Raw genomic sequence first — 21,047 nt, 5'->3', positions numbered from 1 at the left:
CAACTCTCATACGTCTGCCCTGCCCCCTCCCCAAACCAAAACCACTGCAAAACACAACCCCCCGGCGTCCTACACTCCCTCAACACTTCCCCATCTTTCGGCAGAGTCACGCTAAAGGCAGTATTATTCGCTTGCAACCTCGACAGCCTTTCATCCGCGTACGAATCGCACACCAACAACCGCTGGCCCAAAATAGAGTTAGTAGCCGTGTTGACGACTGGATAGACACGTTACAATGCCCCTCGTGCGGGATGGGGATGAGGCTTCAAAGGGGATCTTTTGATCCGGCGTGAAGCACTGCAGGAGGGAAGGGTTGTCGGTGAAGAGGGCGCCGCGGCAGAGGAAGGGGGCTGCCTTTGAGGTCCAGTGTAAGTACCTAGAGGTAGGAACATGACGAGGAGGGAGGTAAGTTGTGGGCTTAAGGGGGCGGTTTATGTTGTGGCTTACAAGAGGTGGACGAAGAAAAGGGAACCGATTCGATGGGCATCGTGCCGTCAGCGAGGATGGCGTTGACGGCTTGTTGGCCGCAGGCGCGAGCCATCGCTGGACCTGGGAGACGGGCGGGTGGGGAGGTGATGTTTCCGTGGGCTGTTGCGGTGGTGAAGAGGCTTCTGCCAGCAGGACGAAGGCGGATTGTTGTATCATTCAATGTTTTGAGCAACTGTGCAAGATGGCTGCGCTGCTGTGGCCTACGACGGTATCACAAAATTAAGGGAGTGGCCAGCACTGGAGGAAGGTAAGGAAGGTAGGTTGAAATTGAGCGTGATGGAAACGCTCGAAGATAAGGAAGTGAGTACATATAGAGCTATGTGCAATGTTCAGCAGGACCACGAAAGGGATCTCAAACATTCATACCTTATACTAGAGGTATCTACACGCTTGGGATTCGTCCTTCTGCTCATCTTCTATTCTCTCCTGTGCTCTTCCGACATGACATAGCTTACGGAAGGATGCTCACCCTTCTCACAAACCAGCAAACAGCTTCAAGCGAACGATATGCTTTGACCGTACATCAATGCCGCCTACAAGTGTACTCTATGAGACGTTCTATATTATCGATACTTAGCGCTTATCGACGATTCCGTGCGCCTTCCATGGACTTTGATACACAAGCGGTTTAAGGATGCGCGGACAGGCCCTGAAACCCCAGCCCGGAAATCAGCCTCACCAAGATCTGCCACGAACTGAGTATCGCGAATAATTTGCAAGATATCAACTCGCATGTAAGGCTGATGCAGCTCTAAGATTTCACAGTATATCAACGCTCTTTGACGAGTGATGTTCAAGATTCCTCCCCTCACGACCGAAAAGGAATTGTGCTGGCGACTGTTCCTCTACCTCTACGAATGTATCTTATCCTCCAGATTTGAACCCAAACCACGTACATGACTGCAGCAAGGAAAGCAGAGATGGAGTTTATTACCTCGATGCCCCCCCGAAGTGTCTTCCAATGACACGGTGCAACAAACATGTCCCAAGATCGGGTGCCTCTCCAGCGACTGGAGTTCAGACGAAACCCACACAGGATCTCAACGAACCTGAGTTGCCGCTCCTGCCTCCAAACCTGACCGCCAGCCGCCAGCCGCCTGCTCTCGACCTCGAGACCGGATGACCGAGCCCACTCGCTGCCTTGCCTGCCCGCTCTAGACCCCGAGCCCCAAGCCCCCGACTGGAACCCCAGGGCAGCAGACCTGGACCTGGACCTGGACCTTATAAGCTCATCCCAAGCCGCTCTTTTCCCGTGGTCCGTTGGTGTAATGGGTAGCACACTCCCTTAATTTCTTCCGCGACTCTTTTCTAACAGCGGAGGAGAAGGTACCGGTTCAACTCAGGTGCGGGCCACATATTTTTTGCACCTTTTTGGCTTTTTCTTTCTTCCCCTGGGGGAGTACTTCTCCTCTCCCCGCTCCTTCTTTCCATGTTTTTATCCTCCTCAAATGCAGGAACAAGTTTGACTGAGAGGACTACCTAGAAAAGAAGAAGCCTGAGGTGAGCTGGCGATCGCTTGGGCCATCAGTGAAGTCGGTTTTTTTTTTTGCCCTGCAACTGACATAACAACAACGGCACTCGGCGATGAGTGCAGACATTGATTGATATCGCGGTGGTAGATGCTCAGAGCGACGCGCTCACCAGTAAATGGTACTTACTGCGCCTGAGGATTCAAACACGATGTCACGAGCCATAGCATTTTCGCACACTTTCGAACGTTTCAAAGTGCGCAGTGTCTGTCCATCGTACAAAGCTCGTACATCCTTTTGGACGTCTTGTATGACAAACCTTGGTCACTATCTCATTGCTCTTGAGAAATACTAAGTGATGTTTCCACTGCATTTCTTCTCATGGCCGTCGAGTAAAGTTCACCTACCCCGGACTAATGTTTGACGTGGGTAATCGCAGTTCCACTACATCACTGCTCCTTAGCATGTTGTGCAATGCGAATAGGGCTCGTAGCTCGTAGTACCTACATGTAAGTACCTTGTTCTGTGGGTAGAGGAAACACATGTTACCAAGAGCCGCAAGCCACAATGTCTGGAATTTCAAGTCGTACATACCTCTACTAAGAATTATTAGTGTTCCTTACCTCTAGGTACCTACCTACCGTCACATAAGATCCTACAAGAAAAGCGAAGCCTCGGTCGGCCCTACTAGGTAGCCTCGCAATGGAGTTATGAGCCGGAAAAGCTACCTAGTAGAGTAGGTAGAATTCAGGACGGTAACGTCTATGTGAATTAGTTCAAACGTCTGTTTAAGGGTTCAAACGATTCGTTGAAGCACTACCTATCGCCCAGTATCTCGAGGGGGAGTGTCGCAACTCCCAATATCTCAACTAGCTCCACGAGAGATGCCAAAAAGAAAAAAAAAAAAGAAGAAAAAATTTAAAATAAAAAAGGATCCGACGGCTGATAGCAAAGAGACCATGCATACCTCTACAGTAACCCATGGTGTAACCTCACCCGTTGTTAAACATTCACCCGTTGTTGTAAATATTCACCCGTTGTTAAACATTCACATGCCAGACCAGATTGATAGGGGTGTTACAAATTACAAATGCGGTGGGCACTTTGATAGCAGGTAGCCTAAGGTACCTTACCTACCGCACCTCTGTGTCCCTTTGTTTCAACCTTCAGCTATGTCGCAATATCCTCCCGTGCCGCGCGTAAAGTTCCATCATATCCGTGGATCGGCTCTCTCGTCCCACGCTCGCTACCTTGTAAGGTATCTCCCGATACTCTCCACCCACTAGTCAGCGGCGATTTTGAAGCCCTGACGAGTATGGCTATTGGTTGATACCACCCCCTGTTGGGGTGAGATCGATAAAGTGCCATGCAGGGGAAGGATCTCGCTTGGCAAAGCGTACCTCCGAACTGCGACATGAGATTCCGCTAGGGTGACATGTATCCCGCGCCCGTTGTCATGCAGGCAAGCAGAAGCTATGATGGGAGTCATTATGGATTGGAGAGTTACTGGGAAAAAGGACTGAGAAGACTTTTAGGGCAGGGTGAAAGTGGAAGTAGGTAAGCATCAACGTGTAGCATACTTTGCTTGAATTGGTAGGTATCATCATTATCAAAATGGTTGTTTGTAAACAGAATCATCTGCTTGGGTATTCATCTCATAGTCATCATCATCATCGTCCATTCCTTTGTGTATCCCCTCCAGTTCGGATATCGGTAATCGGTGGCTGCTGTGCAACATAAACCGAACCCTCCAAACGGGGCACCATTTCCCTTTCCAGCCATTCCCTTCTTCCCATGGACAGGCACTTTAAGGCTTCCACCGGAAACCAGGGTGCTTGTAATCCAGATCCTGGATCTCCTGCTGCGACATGCCCGTCAGCTCCTCCTCGGCGTTGCGCAGCTCGCGCTTGGTGTTATCCCTCTTCATCCAGATAAACAGGCAAAGAGAGATGACGAGGGTGCCGCCGGACGCAGCAAGGTTGATGCCGTTGCCGATGTGGTAGTTGGGGGCGTCGGAGGGGAGGAAACTCCAGGTGGCGACGAGACCACCAATGTTGCCCACCATGACTAAAGTAAGGAAGTAAAACGGTTAGCTTTCCATTGTACGAAGAGGAAAGGGAAGGGGGGGGGACATGAGTGTCATGTGGGAGCTTACCATTATAGCCGAGAGCGCTGCTCCTTGCAGTGTCGGAGACGACGTTGGCGCTGACTTGGGAGTTGGTCAAGGGACCAGCGGCAAAGACGGATGTGCTGACGAGGAAAGCGGCGCCGTATCGGATGTGCGCGTTTTCGGTAGCCAGGAACATGATGTAGCCGACCATGACCAGGGGGCAGCAAGCAATGATCAAGATCTGGCGGCGATCGAACCAGCGGCTGATGAGAGGCATGAGGATGGTGAAGAAGCCACCAACAATGTAAGGCGGGACGGTTAACAGCTGCTTCTGAATAATGCTCTTGGTCGGGTAGATGGTAGCGACGACGGTAGGGGCGAAGAAAGCGAGACCTTGGACGGTGATGTTGTTGAGGAGGAAGGCCAAGCCGGTAAAGAAGACGACGGGGTTGAAGATACCGCGTTTGAGCTTCTTGGCGTCCATCTTGTCGATGATCTCGGTCTGACCAACACGCTCCGACTTCACACGCGCAATGGCAAGGTCCTTCTCCTCCTGGGTGAGCCATCTGGCAGTCGCAGGGTGGTCGGTCAGGGTCAGGAAACCGATGAGGGCCAGGCCGACGGTAATTATGCCCTCAATGCCGAAGATCATTCTCCATCCATGAAGACTGCCGAAGTGGTCGAGCTTGAGAATGGCAGACGCCAAGAGGCCACCGAAAGCGCCGGCCAGAGGAGACATGACGATGTACAGCGATAGACGTAGAGTGAGCTCGGATCGACGGTACCAGCGGGAAAGATAGTAGGCGATTCCGGGCATCATGCCAGCTTCGAAAACTCCAAGGAGGAAACGAACACCGCAAGCCTGAGAGAAGTTGTTGACGAATGCCATGCAGACGGACATGATTCCAAAACCAAGCGAGGTTAGAGGGAGAAACCATCCTGGGCCCATCCATTTGCACGTGATGGTTACTGGGATCTCGAAGAGGATGTAGCCGACGTAGAAGATCGATAGTACGGTATTGTAGTCGTATCCGTGTAGGTCCAGATCCTTCTCTAATGTGTCTAGCCTCGCATTTCCTAGTGTCCAGTATCGTAAGCCATGTGCCTTTCATCAATCCGGTTGGTGTTCTCGTTGCTCACCAATATTGGCTCTGTCAATGAAGCAGAATAGGTAAAGAATCGCAACCGTCGGGACGATATAGAGATCAATTTTTCGTCGGAGCTTGGTCTCGGCTACTGGATCGAGTTCAACGAGAGGATTGCCGTGACTGTTGAGTGAAGGTTAGCCCATCAGCCGCCCTATCGGAGATTGAAGATGAATTATGGACCAGAGTAAGCGACTTACATATCAGTTGCGGCCTGGCCCCGTTCGGCACGGTAGTGCGCCCCTGGAGCATTTTCGAAATAACCTTCCTTGGTGTCTGACCCGGACAAAGACTGCCTCCTCTTTTCCGAGGTCACCGTTTCCGACACTCCGGCGGCCATTGTGATGGCTGATGTGATGTCGGCGAGGAGAAGCTGGTTCTGTTGCTGGATACGAAAAGCTGGTAACCTGATGGTTGGAAGATGAGACACTCAACGGCGACCTCGTGTGAGCGAGGTCAGTGGTGGATGAGTGGTAGGTGGCGAGAAGGAGAGGTGATGAGGAGGATGAGAGGTGATGGTGAACAATGAAAAATGTAGGGGCGGCTGAGGCTGGGGAGGGCCGACGTAATGTACCTGTAGGTCAGATGCAGGAAGGAGCTGCCGACATGGATAAGGTAGCAAGAAGGATTTATCTATTGCGGTCAGAAAAGGAATCCTTCATCGATAACTGCCAAGCTTACTAGGTTAACGTTCAAGTGTGCCTACAAGCCAAGCAGCAGGGTCCCAAACCTATCATCATTCACGGTGACACGACAGGCATCGTGGTGGTGGTGTACATTCGCATCCAGAGTACCAACCAAATGCAACCTTGCTTCGTCAACTGTTCGAAGCATCCAAAATGTGCTGGATTCGGAGCACCCAGGCCACCCCCTCTCGTTCTCCCCTGTTCATCAATTGCCAGGTCCCGGGTTCCAGGTCATGGCCCGGTGTGGACGTGAGATTGACCAAACAAACCACAACATTCCTCTGCCTGGCTTACACCCATGGTTCTCGTTTCCCGTCCCCCGCATGGCAATTGCACCAAGGGCGAGTTGGAGATCTGGCAGGAGGATGCCTCCAGCGAATACCGTTAATGAGATGCAAGTGTCATGATACGGGCCGTGAAGGGGAGTCCACTACCCCATGGGGAGGGCGAGTATCAAATCCACAGAATCTCCAGTGACCCACTGCTTGAGCCCAGATCGTGTCCACAAAGCAGTCCGTCTGCTGGTGGCGTCCAGGTGTCCTCCGCACTTCTCCAACAGTTGGGCACAAAGAATATCTCTCCAAAACGTACATAGCCTCGGGCGAAGAAACAGGCTATCGATGGGCTTGCGGGAGTGTTATTCGCTTTTGGTTAGCGCCAGGGAGATGGGTGGTGTTTCCCCAGAAAACTTGGCGCCGCTTGGCTCCCCCGCATCCTCCCGAGCCTCCTCATCGACGGACCGGGGTTCGGCATGGACAGACGCAACGTGAATGCAGTCCCGAGTCACATCCAACGGAAGCAACAGCCAATGATGGCATTGCCGGAATGTGGGAGGGATAAATCTTTAAGCATAACTTTGCCCCTTTTCTCGTGGTCATGCTTAGTCGTGGCTGACAAGGCATTTGGCTGAGCTGGCGAACCTCAACATTTTGGGAGTCGTGGAGATAGAAGCCTCTTGGTATATGCTCAAGTCAAATCTCGTTCGTATCCGGAGAGTTCAAGCAGGAAGCCATGGGCCCGGCGAGCAAGTTGAGTCCAACTCTAACCGTTCACTCGGAACCCCGTTGCTGGTGATGACTCCGAGCTGGAAAATGGGCGAGGACTCAATTGCTGCTTGACAACCAAAGGTAGACAGCAATTCAGTGATGAGACTTCTGGATTTCCGATTGTGGTGTTCCGGTTTGCCTGATACGAAGGTCAGAGATAGCGATCGATGATAGAGACCGACCAGTGATGTTACCCGTCCATCCGGCTGTTTTCCAAAGACACTCAGCTCCTTTTCCACGACGTCAACTTGGTTGTCCTCTTGGTCAAGCTGTAACATCGATAGCAGCGTCACGATGATCGTCATGTCTTTGCATGCGGGAAACTCAAGGGATATATATACATCGCCATGGACGACCAAGAACTGGCTGGGCGCCGGCTGCAGTTCTCGGCGGTACTTCGATCAATGGAGGCATAAGAAGGGCGATTTATTTTCCCGTCTCTGCACCATGACCGACCTGTCATCTGAAAGGTTTCACGTTACACAACATCAGTGCACCTAGTTGTTACACAACTTGAGCAGTACCGGAGTGAAGACGAAGGACACTCGCGGTGCCGTAAACACAGCGGAGGTGCAGGCTACCTGCCTGATATCTTGCCGACCCAGTCCAAGGAGGCAGTTGTCTCAATAGTCGGCTGTCAGTTCAGGAACTCGGCTCCTCGGGTGACTATTTCACGGGATTGAAGCCTCTTGTAGCTCTCATGGTAGGTATCGTTGGACGACGTTAGCAAGAAGATAGTTCGTCTTGGTAGAAGCGGGCACCTGCCGCAGAGCCGCATCCTTCGCGGCCCATGTGCTGTAACCCGACCGCATGGTGCTCAAGTTGAGGCTAATGATGTGCCGGAACGACAGCATGGTGTGACGCCGGGTATTCGAGTTCGGCTTAGAGATAAAGGAAAGCCGGGCATTATGATGCCGTCCTTTGACCATCGAATCGTTCCCGCAAAGCCATCGACCAGGCACCGGGTTGACCGTGTTGAAACCAGTTGAAAAGCTGAAAGAGAATAGTTGATCGTTCAGTGATCCGTGGAGTCCAGAGAGTCTCGAGTCGTACCAGTGTAGATACCTAGCGGTGGCGTGTATATCTTGGCTGGTCGCAGCTCGGGAACCACATATTGCTCTATTGTGTGGCAAGGCTCGCGAGGCCAAATGAGACAACGAGGCCTCGGAACGAAACTCTCTTTCCGAAAATAAGGCTGTAAGTGGATGCCGGAATCCAATAGTGGCCACCCCAACCGTTCATGTTGTGGTGGCTGTGGTGTCTTTGGTGTTTCTAGTGAGACACTCCGAAGGCGGGAGCCGATGCTGACGGAGGTCGACATATGACAATTGACTACACGTTGAAAAGAGCATCGATATCCAGAAGCAGAGATGAAGTTGGATGATACCTGTTGATATACCAAGTTGAGGTTGTGGAAGAGAGACTGAGAGAGGTAAAAAGACAGGATCATCCAAGTCTTTGGCTCCGCTGTGACCGTTGTCAACTCTTGCAAATCCGGGGTTGAAGTGGGGCAATGGTGGGGCTTCCCGCGGGCTTATCGTCCCTTATCGTGAGGCTGGCGGGGGAAGAGGGGAACCGTAGGGGCTCTCTGGCGGTGCTACCCCTGAAGCTCGCTGTTTGTTTGTCTTGAAACTCCTCGATCCATTGGGCACCAGCAGGTCATTCCCGCTTTCACGGCTCCGATCCAGCGAACGGCAGCCAGGTGGCTTTAAGGTTGGCTCAGCTGGCCGGACCCCGTGCCTCACCGTGTCGCCTCCCTAAGCTCCCCTTGCCTCTCCAGGGCAGCGTCTCTGTTAGGCCTGCGGTAGCCTTGCGTCGACGGGGTTTCCACATCTGCAGACTTGCGTTGGCTTATTCACAGCCTATTACCTCATTCATCATACGAACATCTGAAGCAGCTACACAAAGACCTGCTTCTCCGATGCAACTCGTCTCCTCTTCCGTATCATCCAAATAGATCGACTTGCCTAGTCACCTCGACCTCGAATTCAACGATTCTCCCGGTTCTTTTTGTTTCCTTCTCACTGCTCGTTCCGTGAAGACGTCCAAGTCCTTTGACCACATATCGAGCCCAACCCCCCTTCCCTTGACGATACTAAACGATCATCGCCGAACGAGACTCGACCCAACAACCCGACGTTCTGGTACCTCCGCGAATTCACGTTTCCCGGTATTACCGGGAACAAAGGCTGCTGTCAATATGTTCGACATCTTGCCCAACCTTCTCTCGTACGTCAAGTCCTCCCTACACAGCTTTGCGCTGGGCAGCGAGCTTGTGTTGCTCGCCATGCGCTGCCCCGCCACCTTACCGTTTGATAGTCCACCAACTAACACAAGGTGTATCGCGAAACAGCTCTGTCGCCTCCTTCCTCTTTCCTGTTTACGCCAGTTACAAAGCTCTCAAGAGTTCAGATCCCGCCCAGTTGACACCATGGCTCATGTACTGGGTCGTCATATCCTTCATTGTCCTCGTTGAGTCGTGGATTGGTTGGTTCCTGGTGTGGTAAGTTCACTTCGATGGGAGCATCATCTACCCACCGACAGCCACTTCAGCAACAATACTGACATAACCCTTTTGCGCTACGCTAGGATCCCCTTCTACGCCTCCATCCGCTTCTTCTTCCTCCTCTACCTAGTCCTCCCCCAAACTCAGGGCGCCCGCGTCATCTACCAGACCCACATCGACCCCTGGCTGGAGGCCAACGAAGGCGAAATCGAGGCTTTCATCGCCTCAGCGCACGAGCGTCTCAAGGCCGCCGGCCTCGCGTACCTCAAGCAAGCCATCGAATACGTCAAGACCCAAGTCCTCGGCATGCCCCCTTCGCCGCCCGAGCCCGCCTCAGCCTCCTACGGCGGCGGCGCTGGCGCCTCCCAGACCGCGCAGGGCTACACCCAATCCCTCCTCGCCCGGTTCAACCTGCCGGCTGCTCGCCCGGGTGGCGCTAACAACGCCGCGGGCGGCGCCCTCGGCACCGACTTCTACAGCTTCCTGTCCTCGGCCGTCAGCGCCGCTAGCGCTGCTTACTCCAACAAGGGCTCCAGCAACCAATTCGACCGCGATGTGACCCCCACACCGGGCACCGGTGCCGGAGGCGCTTCCAGCCTCATCCCCGACAGCATCCGCGGCGTGGGCGCCCGCAAGGCTTTCATCGAAGCACAGCGCGAGCGTCTTAACACGGTTCTTAACGCACTCGACCGCGAGGCTTCTCAGCTCCAGAACAACCAGCAGCAGAGCGGTGTGCCGGGCTTCAGCTTCGACGGCGCCGATGTTGGACTCACTTCGGGTGGTGGTGGCAACCCTTGGCAGGGTTCAAGCTCCCGCAGCGGTAGGAATTCGCGCTCCATGAGCGAGCACAGCAGTGTGAGTGGGGGCGGGCTGAGCCGCAACCGGTCCGAGGTGGACTTTGAGAAGCTCGAGGCCGAGAGCGGCGAGGAGGAGATTATGGATGATAATGGCAGGAGGGTGAGGCATAGGCCGGCGCCGAATACCCAGGGAAGCAGTGGTTGGTTTGGTTGGGGCGCTGGTGACTCGGGTGATACTGCTGGTAAGAGCACCGGGGTTGAAAAGTAGGCGACGAGGAGGAGGACGGCATCTGGTATGCTGGTTTTCGCTAACACCTTGAGGTAAAATGTGTATAAAACTGATGGGATAAAGGGTTAGGTATGATAATCCCTAGGATAGAGTCATCCTGGACTGGATTACAACGTCAGGTTTACCACTGGGCGTTGGAGGTTGTCTGAGGAAGGCTTGGAAACGAAGTTGGGCCTTTGAGCTTGCTGTACAAGCAACATGCAAGGCTCTCGGCATAGCAAATTTGAGAACGCCATCCAAGCAATCTACCAACTTTGCTTCAACTGATCCCACTTGGGATAGCCCAAATCCAGTACCCATGTTCGTGCCAGCTTTGTCTCTTTGCTATCTCCTAGCTTGCAAATTTGGACTATGTTTGAAATGTACTTGTGAAGGATGGGAGGGAACCGCGGCGGTCTATTCTGCGAGACACGGCACGTAGCAAATACGCCCCGAAGTGCGTTAGGCCGTGTTCGGTGCGGCAGTAGTGCAGTAAAGGAAGCACTTCTAACCCTAACCCATAGCGTTTTTACCACCAAAAAAAGGCTTCCGTTACTGTACTACTGCCGCACCGAACACGGCCTTAGTGAAAAAGTGCAGGGTAGACGATAGTAGCCTCCTTGTGCTCTACCGCAAATAGGAAACCCTTGTTGACAGAACCTCCGGACAGATTCCTATGCCCACCGCGAGGCCTCACACAGGTACTATGTAATAAGTTCTCTCTCGGGAAATCACAACGCAAATCACATACCCCAACATAACTAGGCCGAACAAGTGGTACAAAAGCCAGAGTGAGTGCTTCAGGGGTATCTTTCTATGAGCTCAAGGGGTAATAATGAAAGGCAAATGCAGAGACGAAACATCACTAATCGCTCGCTCGCTCGCTCGAGGTTAGCAACTCTATATACATGCTTTATACGCACCGGTTATCTTCCACACTTGGCTTTCATGTCTTTCACTCCACATCATCCTCAGCAATGGCAGCTCCCTCCGGAGGCGTGAAGAGCTCAGCCCCATTTTGTGAGTTCCAGGCTTGAGTGACATACTTGGTATGGCTACCACGGGCACAGAGCTCGCCCTTTTGGTTGCGGAAGGTAACCGTGGTGTAGGCAAGGGTCTTGCCAACTGGTTGTTGGCAAGGTAATGAAGGTCAGTCTTGTCAATCAAGGGGTAGGTCACTGATGCAAGGGCAACATAAGAAAAGACTTACTCTTCTCACACACAGCGGTTCCGGAAATCTTCTCGCCCACTTTCCCACCGCTACTAAGGTAGGTGACTGGGTTTCATAAATAAGTTAGTATCGTTTGCGGGAAGCAACACCTGGTATTCATCCTTTTGTCCGGCTAGGGAGGAAGTCTCGTGGAAGCAGACATACCGTTCAGATCAGTCGACACACCGGTGGCATAGAGCCCCTTGGACGCTACGGCCAGAGATCCGCCAAGGTCAACCATGCTAGCGATGGTTCCGCCGTGGATGATCTGTAGACGGTTGGTGTGGTCCTTGGTGATGGCGAGCTCAAAGTCGACTTTGCCCTCGGTGGCACCGGTAACTCGGAGCTAAGGTGATTTGGCGATGTGAGTTGCGTGTTGGTCGAACTCATGGGATTTTTGTGGTATTTTCAGCTTACATGAGGTCCGAAGAGTCTGTCAAGTTTGGTCAGTCTTCATGTCGTGTCCAGTCTCTTTGAACGATGATAGTCATGTATCACTGCACTTACCTCGGCTCGAGGCCGGACTCGGCCATGAATGACTTCAAGACCTATTTGACTTGCTGTAAGCAAACAAGTCAATGCGGCTGGAAATTGAATCACTGAACTAACCGATCTCACGAATCTCGCTGGTGGAAGTTTGGGTGCCATTTTCTGTTGCTGTTGTGCTCGAAATTGGAGACGATGTCGGACTGGGGGCTGTTACAGGCGCTTTGACAGTGGAACGGTGACGTCGTGATAGGGACTGGTAGTGCCTGCCTCGAGGTTCCATTTGTCCCCACTCCTAGCGACCACCTGCAAGGGTGCCACGGGGCAGGCAATCCTCGACGCGTACAGCGCAGTGATGATCAACCGTGAATCGGAATTGCAGCCTTCAAGGTCTTCTTTTGCAACTTCAACCTTTTCCACGAATGTGACAAGCTACACCATTATCGCCCAATTCACTGGGTGCCGAATAAACGTGTCCTCGATTCAGCATAAATCAAACCTCCGTCGGAACAACACTTCCATCCAGAAGTTGGGTTAAGAATCCACATCTGCCAACAGAAGTCTACCAGCAGCATTACATGGTGATCCTCTCGACGAGCGATCTGGACTCGACGACATTCGAAGCACTACGCTTACCGCATATTCAACTTGACCTTTCATATTGCCAGTCACATAGCGATAACGAATCCCTATAAGCGGCCCGCTGTGCCCGCCACGTCTGCCCACCATGTCACTCGGCGGACAACAGCTCCTGGAGTACCTGGAGAAGCTGCCAGGGACAGCTTTTAGGAGACTATACCAGTCACCTGCGACAGCTCTGGCCATCTTCCGCCGTATGCTGTCTTACCATGGTATGCAACTTTTCCTCGCCTTGGATGCCGAATCCCTAACCTCTGGCTAACTCCTTCGTTCCCTCGATAGCCAAGGTCATTGTCCGAGGCCTACTCTACATGCCCGATCCTTTCCCTTTGACCTCGTTAGACATATGGTTCCCTCCAGAGGCCGATGGCAAGATACACCGCGATCGCACCATTGCCGCTCTCCGATCCCTTCACATCCTCCAAGTCTCACCACCGGGCAAAGACCGAACCCAAGAAATCCAAATCACGACAAGCTTCAAGAAGGGCCTACAACTAGCCTTCGAAGGTGGCGGCGAGGACGGCAGCTTCGGTGTCCCTAGTTCTCTCCCCGTCGATCCCACCATCGACATTGCCTACCTCGACAAGTACGCCCGAAAGAAGTGGGACGACATCCTCCACTACGTCGTCAACAGTCTTGGAGTACACGGCAGTTCAGAAGGGGTCAGCGGTCCCAAAGCTAGCGTCAAGGAACTGCTCCTCGCCGGACGCCTCGTCGAACGACGTCCCGACACCCGAACAGGAATCGGCATCACGCAAGCCGGCTTCACCTTCCTCCTGCAAGAGTCCAACGCCCAAGTATGGACGCTCCTCCTCCTCTGGCTCGAAGCAGCCGACCACACAGCCGACTCGGGCATGGACAGCATCGACATGCTCTCCTTCCTGTTCATGCTTAGCTCGCTCGAGCTCGGCACCGCCTACGACACCTCGGCCCTGACCGAGACGCGGCGGAATATGCTTCCCTCGCTCGTCGACTTTGGGCTGATCTACTTCCCGCGTGACACGCGGCAGTTCTTCCCAACCCGCCTCGCCACAACCCTGACCAGCACCGCCTCCGCCCTGCGCACCGTCTCCTCGGCCTTCACCGCCGCGACCGCCAACCCCTCCGGCGAACCAGGCACAACCACCAGCACCTCTGGCGGCCCCGCCGCCACCCCCGACAAAACACAGACAACAGCTAAGGGCATCATCATCGAGACCAACTACCGCATCTACGCCTACACCACCTCCCCCCTTCAAATCGCCGTCCTGGCTCTCTTCTGCCAGCTCAACATGCGCTTCCCGAACATGGTCTCCGGCCGCTTAACCCGCGATTCCATCCGACAAGCGATCGGCTTTGGCATCACCGCCGACCAAATCATTTCCTACTTACACGCGCACGCGCATCAGCAGATGGTGCGCGAAGCCACGGTGACCGGTAAACCCGTGCTTCCCCCGACGGTAGTGGACCAGATCCGGTTGTGGCAGCTGGAGAACGAAAGGATGCAGACGACGGCGGGTTTCTTGTTCAAGGACTTCGAGAGCACGGAGGAGTATGCGGCGCTGAGCAGGTATGCGGAGGAGATTGGCGTGTTGGTGTGGAAGAATGATAAGCGGCAGCTGTTCTTTGCGAGTAAGCATGAGCAGTTGAGGGATTATTTGAAGAGTCGGAAGAAGGGGGAGTAAGGCTGTAAGGGTGGTGGTTTAGGCTGGGGGTCAAGTATGGCGGGTTGAATGACACACCTCTAGGGATGGAAGACTGGGTGGGTGGGTGGACGGTACCAGGTCCGGTTATGCATCATAGAACTTTCATCTGTGGGCAAGTTTGGTCAAGATTTGTATTGAAAAGGGAGTTCTGGCTTGGATGGATATGGCAATTTGGCTTCGCACGATGACGGACCTGCTTATGGAAAGGAGTTGGGGGTCAAAAAGGGGCATGCATATGTTTCAAAACTGAGGTAATAGTCCTGGGAACTACCGTATAATCTCTGGAAATTGACTTTCGGGAAACCGCTTTTCAGGCACATATATGCCATTTTCCTGCCCGATGTGGCGCATATGTATGCCTGCCAACTTAGGTAGGGGAGATATATTGCTACCCCGGAGTACTATAAATTCGAAATTATTATACCCTATTTTTGCCCTATCTTTTCCCCCTTATCTTTTCTCCCTATAACCATCCCTTACAATAAAATCCTAGCAATCCAGCTATAATAAAGATAAAGCTAATCCTTGGCGATATCGACCTCGTCTATAAATAAATAAACCCCTTAATATTAAGACTATCTCTCTCTAATTCTCTTATTAACTCCCTTATTCATAGACGTTACCGACGATTACCTAGACTCCTAATAGCTCGTTAAGTATACCGACTACGTCGTCGTCCCACGAATACCCTCATTTCCCAACGTACTAAAAGGCCTTACCCTTAAAGATATGGATAAACGTACCTACTTTGGTTAGGTTCGTAACAAAAGCCGTCGAAAAATCGAATTCGAAGTTAGATTTAAGGGTATTGGCAATATTTACTATCATATGACTAAACTAGGTAAACACTAATATAAATAGGACAACCGCCTTAAGGTAGTTCGTTGGTAGTAGGAAATTAAGGGCATTACTTTTATATATATTAATATTATCGAATATATTAACGATATTAATTCTTTTAATTCTAATGACGGCGAGGTTATCTGGACTATTAATTATTACTATTATCCCTATTATTCTCGTCGTCCCTATTTATATACCCTTAAACGAATAATAAGCACATCTTTATTACTATACGAAGGCAACCTTCTTTATTTACATTAAACCACCAAATTCTTCTTAAATATACTACTATACCTAATTCTAGTTTACTCCTCTATATAATAAAGGTTATAATTATCCTCCCCTTTAAAAATTGTTTTAAAATCGTTAATACCCCGTATAATATCAATAGCGCGCTCCCAATTACGCTAATCGATAATCACCCGGTCAATCTCTTTAATATTAATAAAGTAATTCTTACTACTATTTAAAAAGATAAATAAACCGTTATCTTTAAAAGACTTTATTACTATATCCTTTTTATCAATTTGTAAGACCTTCTAGCACTTTAATACCACGTAAATTATCATAATCCTTTTATTAGAAATAGATTATTATTTACCCTAATTCTCAACCTTCCTTTCCAACTTTTTCTTTACTAAGAACGTCTCCTCTTTCAATATTTTTTTAAATAACGAATTAATAGTTATATCGAAAGGTTAAAGTAAATTAATAAAACTACCAAGGATTATAGCTAACACTACCTTATAAAATATATTATCTATAAATTTATTACGGATTCGTTGAATATTATAAGATAGGTATATATCTATAACTAATAATACTTCTTAATTAATCTCCTTAATAACGGGCTTTATCTCCTCTTCAAATTAAATAAGTAAGAACGACTCGTTCTAATAAGCCGCTTTATTGAACTTTACGAATATATCGTAAGTATAAAACGGTTATTCAGCCTCTTATACTTTACCCTCCCTATAAAAAGTAATTATCGGTTTAAAACGAATAATACTATTTATAAAAATATATAAAATCAAAGTAACTTATCGTTTTCCCCATCCGCTACGGTTAATTTTACTAATTATACTTTTATTCCCCTTAATTTTAAATATATAACCGTGAATAAATTCGAATAGGAGGGGAATTTCGTTAAAGTTTATAATAGTATAAAGAGGAAATCGAATACGGGTATTAAGTATAGTAGGCTAACTATTATATTTAATGAACCTATAAGTTTTGCTGGTTAGCCTCCGATAATTTCTAGGTCTTCTCCGATAATCTCTAAGTCTGAACTTACTATCACAGGGCTAGCCTGTGACTGTCATCTGGTCGCGGCATCACTACGGCAATAGTTTCCGGGTTAATATACGCTCTCTAATTGGCTATATTACTATAGCTAATGCCGTGACGCCTCGGTACTAAGGCGGTAAATAGGTTAGTTATATACACATACTATAGGCTCACCGCTAGGTTTATCCCTTACGAACTACGTATATATTCTATAGCTTCCTTTCTTCTTTATACGAATATATAAGTCTTAATCTACCTCTAACGTTTAATATCGCTTTGCTCTATAATAATTATTTATACTTGCTATTAGGTTGCGAACGTATATTATAAGGAAGAAGTACGTTATTTAGTATAGTAATTGCGACGCTACTAATCGCCGAGAAAATCCCGTAGTAAAGAGGAGTCTATAATTTTCGATAGCGATATTATTATTACCAACGTAGGGATCTTATTAGAAGGATAATAACTGTTACTAATATGTATTTAAGAGGACGTCGACATTCTAAACGTTTTTTAAAATACCGAATTAGAAATTGCTAGCGAATTAAAAGATTCTATTTAACCCTTAATAAATAAGGAAATTTGCCTTATAGTTTTAAATGGCATCCCCCCAACCTTTATTATCGAAAACTTTATTAGAATTATTAAGGAGGATAATTTTACGCTTTTGGAAACTATTGGAAGCTCCCTTATTATAGCCGTTAAATTCGTTAATATAAACGTCTTTCGTACTATTATTAACCCTATTATACGGGTAATTTAAATATTCGATTATTATACCGATAATATTTCCGATTAGTTAAAAGAATTTTTAGAAAAGTTCTAAGCGGAAGAGAAGAAGAACGTAATTTTCGAGAACGAATTTAAATAAATACTACGCATTACCGACTCGATATAATTAGTCTTCTGAAAAATATAAAAAGAATTCGATTAAGTAAAACGAATTAATAATAGTATAGTTAATTTTATTAACGATAGTAGGGAGGGTAATAATATCGGTAGAAGATTAGGTACGGGAAGTAGAAGTATATTGGGAAATAATTTTGGGGTTTTTATAGCTGGCTTTAAAATTCTTTTACGTCGTTATAATCCTTTTTAAAAAAGTATTACTTTTTAATTTTAAAGCTTTTATAGTTACTTAGAAGGACCCTATTTAGTAGAATAAGGCCTATATTACTTAAAAGAGTTAAATTATAATAGTTTAGATTTTCGATATTTTCCGTTTCTCTAATGAATGTACTAAAATTATTTATATCGCTTATTTATTAGGCCCCTAAATAAATATATTCGTCGAAAGAAATATTTTTGATATTTTGGCTAATTCCGACGATTCTAAGAAATAAAAGTAGGCGACGGGCTTTGAATTTATTAAATTCCCAAACTCCCGCTACGATAATATTAATTTAAAATTCGGTACTATACGCCGTTTAAATGAATTTAAATAAAGTAATCGTTTTTTTACTATATTTAAGGATAAATTCGTTAGGACTGCTAACCATTATCGGTTGAATGATTTTATAAAGATTTATTATTTGTATAATAAAATCTCTTTGAAATTCTACGTAGCTATCATTATTTAACGTATTTTATTTAATAATACCTATTACGAAGAATAATTAACTCTTTACTACGATTTTATATGTAATATCGAGGAAAATAAGTATTATATTAGGATTAATTATTTATAGTCTACTAAAGGTAATAATAATTCTAATCTTAATTCTAGTAATTCCGGTGGTAGTAATAGTTTTAAGGACCATATTATTAGTTAGGAGGGCGATGTTATAGATTTCGACATAGCTTATATTTTTTATATTAATTATTTGAATGTTTTTAATTAATATATAAAGGACAGGTTATATAAGAAGTACGGTTAGGAAGGTTATATTATATACGATTATAAGAACGGTATTAATTATAGTAATAAAAGTCCTTAGAATAATAATGTCCGTAGTAGTTGTAGAAATTTTAATTAGAGATTTTCTTGTAGCGGCCGGGGCGGTTGAAGAGGTTATAACGGTTAGGGTTCCGGTTTAGGAATTAATAATTCTTCGGGCCGCCCCTTTGTTAATTAAAGAGGCTATAGGAATTTTAATCTTTGCGCTGCCGACGTTAGCGAAAACGAGGATAAGGATAAAGAATAGTATAATATTAATAATAGCGCTAATTAGGGAAATGTTTAAATTCTATAAATAATTGCTTATAGAAGTAAAAAAGGTTTATATAGGAAAGTTCCCGGGAATTTTATGAAAATTTAGAGATAATTATTATTAATTCGCTAAATAATTTTAATTAAAATTCATTATTCCTTTCCTCTTATTTATTATTCGGACTGTGCAAAATGTTTTATATAATTTTCGTCGATAATAATTATTCGGCGATAATTTTTATTAATCGTTCTTTTGTAAAAAAAAATAGGTTTATTACTTTTAAATTATTAAAGTTTATAAAATTTACTTTCGCCGACGATATTGTAAAAAACTTTATTATTAAAGGTTTAATTATTAATTTCTATATTAGTTATTGGGGGGATAGCTCAGTTGGGAAGATCTGAGCTTAGTTCACCTTCGGTTTCATCCGAAAGGTCGTAGGTTCGAATCCCGCTCCCCTCTCTTTCATCCGATTTTTCGGATGGAATTTCTTCTCCGCTTTCTTCCCTAAATAAGCGTTAAAAATGTGGAGGGCCCGCTCTAGTCCAAAGCCCTAGCAATACGTGACTAGGCACGTATAAAATTTATCCCTACTTAAAGAAACGGCCTCTCTCTCCACTCTAGCCAATAGGGTTTTAGAATTAGAACCCTACCTGCAAAATCCATTTCGGAGCCACGGTACTAGCTCGGTATCAAAATCCAGAACCCGTACGGCAATACGTAATAGCTAATTAGATTATTTTACTAATTCCGGCCTACTAAAGTATATACTATATAGCTGATAGAAGCCAATCGGCGAAGATTCTAAGTAAAACCCTCCCTCCCTTCTACCCCCAATACCTTAAAAATAGGATGAAAGAAGTAATACCCGACGCTGTAATACTGATGCCGGGTAGAGGGGGGGTGGGGTTTTATTTTAAAAGTAGCTTAGTTAATTAGAAGTATTAAAAAGTCTACCGAGACGATAAAATAATAATAAGAAAAGACGATAAACGATGAAGTAACCAAAATCTCCTCCGAGCGCGACGTAGTGAGGCGGCGTATTAAGCGCGGGGGCTAGGGTTAGGGTTGGAAATAGGATAGCTGGAGGTTTTTATCCGTAATACGATTTTCCCTCTAGATTAAGAAAGGAAGTAATACCGCATACTATAAATAGTTACAGCGTAATAAGACCAAATAAATATATTAGTTATTACTTCGAGAATATTACGTTTTTGATTTATAACCTTTCCTCCACCTACTTTATTATTTTTAATTTACTGTAATTAAAGAAATATAAACTTTTAATTTTTTAAACGGAGGGGAAGGTTTAATTTATTAATTATTATACTAACCGTTATTTATTAGCCGGTTTATTAATTTTTATAAAGGGCGCTCTTAATATTTAGCGACGCCCTATAAATATATAATATTAAATAGAAATTATCCTAATAGATAAAAGAATTAATAGAAATATTTTGAAAATATTAGAACTTTAAACGAAGATAGCTAATTATATCAAATAGACAGTTAATTTATTTATTAATTTTAAAGCCGAAGCGAGCCCGCTTAACCATTGGAGGTTAATTTCTAATCAACCTTATATCTGATTTGAATGTAATTAAATTCGATTATTTTTAAGTATTAAAGACGGAAAGTTGCCGTCTTTAGGCTTTGTAAAATTAATAAAGATTAATTTAAACGTTATTATTAATAATTTAATTTTTTATTGGACCGGCGAATTAAATTAAGAAAATATAATATTCGATAATGAAGAAAGTAATATTATTATAACGAGCCCTACGAAACTTTATATATTTTAAGAGGGTTAGGTTACGACGAATATTATAAAACCTTATATATTTTAAGAAAGTTAAATTACGACGAATGTTATAAAATCCTACGTACTTTAAAAAGATTAGGTTACGCTATATTATGTTTTTAAGCGTTATTTATTTATTATACGAATTATTTCATAGAGGGTATTAGTAATAATATTATTTTATTAGCGGATATCCTTCTCGACGAAATAAAGTTATTATAGGTAGTTTTATTACTTTATTAGAAGGTAAAGGGCGTATGTAGCGTACCGGGTAGTATATAGGTATTATATAGACAGTTTAATAATATAATTAATTTGGTTAACTTCGAAGATATTCTTAATATTAATGTTGCGGCGTTTCATTAATTATACGAGCGGGAGAATTTATAACCGTACTTTATTAATTATATTAAATTCGAACGGTTAATAT

At 46.4% G+C, this 21,047-nt stretch overlaps 5 protein-coding genes, 1 non-coding gene and 1 pseudogene across 7 annotated transcripts; 4 read left to right on the top strand and 3 right to left on the bottom strand.

The window, feature by feature from the left end:
* Positions 1 to 69: 69 nt before the first annotated feature.
* Positions 70 to 541, bottom strand: B0H65DRAFT_549897 (uncharacterized protein; the record flags this gene model as incomplete). Its single annotated transcript, XM_062829696.1, has 3 exons — positions 70 to 111; positions 235 to 350; positions 448 to 541. 3 exons carry the CDS (start codon positions 539 to 541, stop codon positions 70 to 72), a joined length of 252 nt encoding a protein of 83 aa, XP_062680502.1.
* Positions 542 to 1,743: 1,202 nt separating this feature from the next.
* On the top strand, positions 1,744 to 1,842 carry B0H65DRAFT_t327. The gene has a single exon. It is a non-coding gene; the product is annotated as a tRNA-Leu (tRNA).
* Positions 1,843 to 3,680: 1,838 nt separating this feature from the next.
* B0H65DRAFT_227067 (major facilitator superfamily domain-containing protein) lies at positions 3,681 to 5,975 on the bottom strand. Its single transcript, XM_062822139.1, has 5 exons — positions 5,944 to 5,975; positions 5,414 to 5,881; positions 5,209 to 5,336; positions 4,114 to 5,145; positions 3,681 to 4,025 (listed from the first exon to the last, which is right to left on the bottom strand). The coding sequence occupies exons 2-5, from the start codon at positions 5,551 to 5,553 to the stop codon at positions 3,766 to 3,768; spliced, it is 1,560 nt and encodes a 519-aa protein (XP_062680501.1). The 5' UTR covers positions 5,554 to 5,881; positions 5,944 to 5,975; the 3' UTR covers positions 3,681 to 3,765.
* Positions 5,976 to 9,145: 3,170 nt separating this feature from the next.
* B0H65DRAFT_549895 (TB2/DP1, HVA22 family-domain-containing protein) lies at positions 9,146 to 10,516 on the top strand (the record flags this gene model as incomplete). The annotated part of the gene is made up of 3 exons (XM_062829695.1): positions 9,146 to 9,222; positions 9,299 to 9,448; positions 9,535 to 10,516. The coding sequence occupies 3 exons, from the start codon at positions 9,146 to 9,148 to the stop codon at positions 10,514 to 10,516; spliced, it is 1,209 nt and encodes a 402-aa protein (XP_062680500.1).
* A 540-nt stretch (positions 10,517 to 11,056) lies between these two features.
* Positions 11,057 to 12,450, bottom strand: B0H65DRAFT_469048 (HotDog domain-containing protein). Its single transcript, XM_062826994.1, has 6 exons — positions 12,336 to 12,450; positions 12,234 to 12,274; positions 12,144 to 12,159; positions 11,892 to 12,072; positions 11,727 to 11,792; positions 11,057 to 11,641 (listed from the first exon to the last, which is right to left on the bottom strand). The coding sequence occupies exons 1-6, from the start codon at positions 12,372 to 12,374 to the stop codon at positions 11,472 to 11,474; spliced, it is 513 nt and encodes a 170-aa protein (XP_062680499.1). The 5' UTR covers positions 12,375 to 12,450; the 3' UTR covers positions 11,057 to 11,471.
* Positions 12,451 to 12,501: 51 nt separating this feature from the next.
* B0H65DRAFT_469046 (transcription factor TFIIH subunit p52/Tfb2) lies at positions 12,502 to 14,935 on the top strand. Its single transcript, XM_062826993.1, has 2 exons — positions 12,502 to 13,063; positions 13,134 to 14,935. Exons 1-2 carry the CDS (start codon positions 12,940 to 12,942, stop codon positions 14,513 to 14,515), a joined length of 1,506 nt encoding a protein of 501 aa, XP_062680498.1. The 5' UTR covers positions 12,502 to 12,939; the 3' UTR covers positions 14,516 to 14,935.
* A 4,256-nt stretch (positions 14,936 to 19,191) lies between these two features.
* On the top strand, positions 19,192 to 19,278 carry B0H65DRAFT_t328 (annotated as a pseudogene). Its single transcript has one exon. The product of its transcript is annotated as a tRNA-OTHER (tRNA).
* The last annotated feature ends 1,769 nt before the right edge of the window (positions 19,279 to 21,047 follow it).

Source organism: Neurospora tetraspora (genome assembly GCF_033439725.1).
Source record: "Neurospora tetraspora strain CBS 560.94 chromosome Unknown B0H65scaffold_5, whole genome shotgun sequence".
NCBI classification, from domain to species: Eukaryota; Fungi; Ascomycota; class Sordariomycetes; order Sordariales; family Sordariaceae; genus Neurospora; species Neurospora tetraspora.
Note: the sequence above shows the minus strand (reverse complement) of the source record. Positions and strands in the feature narration are given on the sequence as shown.

What these genes read in the sequence shown, in the direction of transcription:
- B0H65DRAFT_227067 (XM_062822139.1), bottom strand. Translation starts at nt 5,553, where the DNA reads ATGGCCGCCGGAGTGTCGGAAACGGTGACCTCGGAAAAGAGGAGGCAG. An exon ending in GGCCAGGCCGCAACTGATAT is followed by an intron (nt 5,337 to 5,413) that starts GTAAGTCGCTTA and finishes TTCACTCAACAG; the next exon opens with TCACGGCAATCCTCTCGTTG. An exon ending in CATTGACAGAGCCAATATTG is followed by an intron (nt 5,146 to 5,208) that starts GTGAGCAACGAG and finishes ACTGGACACTAG; the next exon opens with GAAATGCGAGGCTAGACACA.
- B0H65DRAFT_469048 (XM_062826994.1), bottom strand. Translation starts at nt 12,374, where the DNA reads ATGGCACCCAAACTTCCACCAGCGAGATTCGTGAGATCG. An exon ending in TGTGTCGACTGATCTGAACG is followed by an intron (nt 11,793 to 11,891) that starts GTATGTCTGCTT and finishes TATGAAACCCAG; the next exon opens with TCACCTACCTTAGTAGCGGT. An exon ending in AACCGCTGTGTGTGAGAAGA is followed by an intron (nt 11,642 to 11,726) that starts GTAAGTCTTTTC and finishes GCCAACAACCAG; the next exon opens with TTGGCAAGACCCTTGCCTAC.
- B0H65DRAFT_469046 (XM_062826993.1), top strand. Translation starts at nt 12,940, where the DNA reads ATGTCACTCGGCGGACAACAGCTCCTGGAGTACCTGGAGAAGCTGCCA. An exon ending in CCGTATGCTGTCTTACCATG is followed by an intron (nt 13,064 to 13,133) that starts GTATGCAACTTT and finishes TTCCCTCGATAG; the next exon opens with CCAAGGTCATTGTCCGAGGC.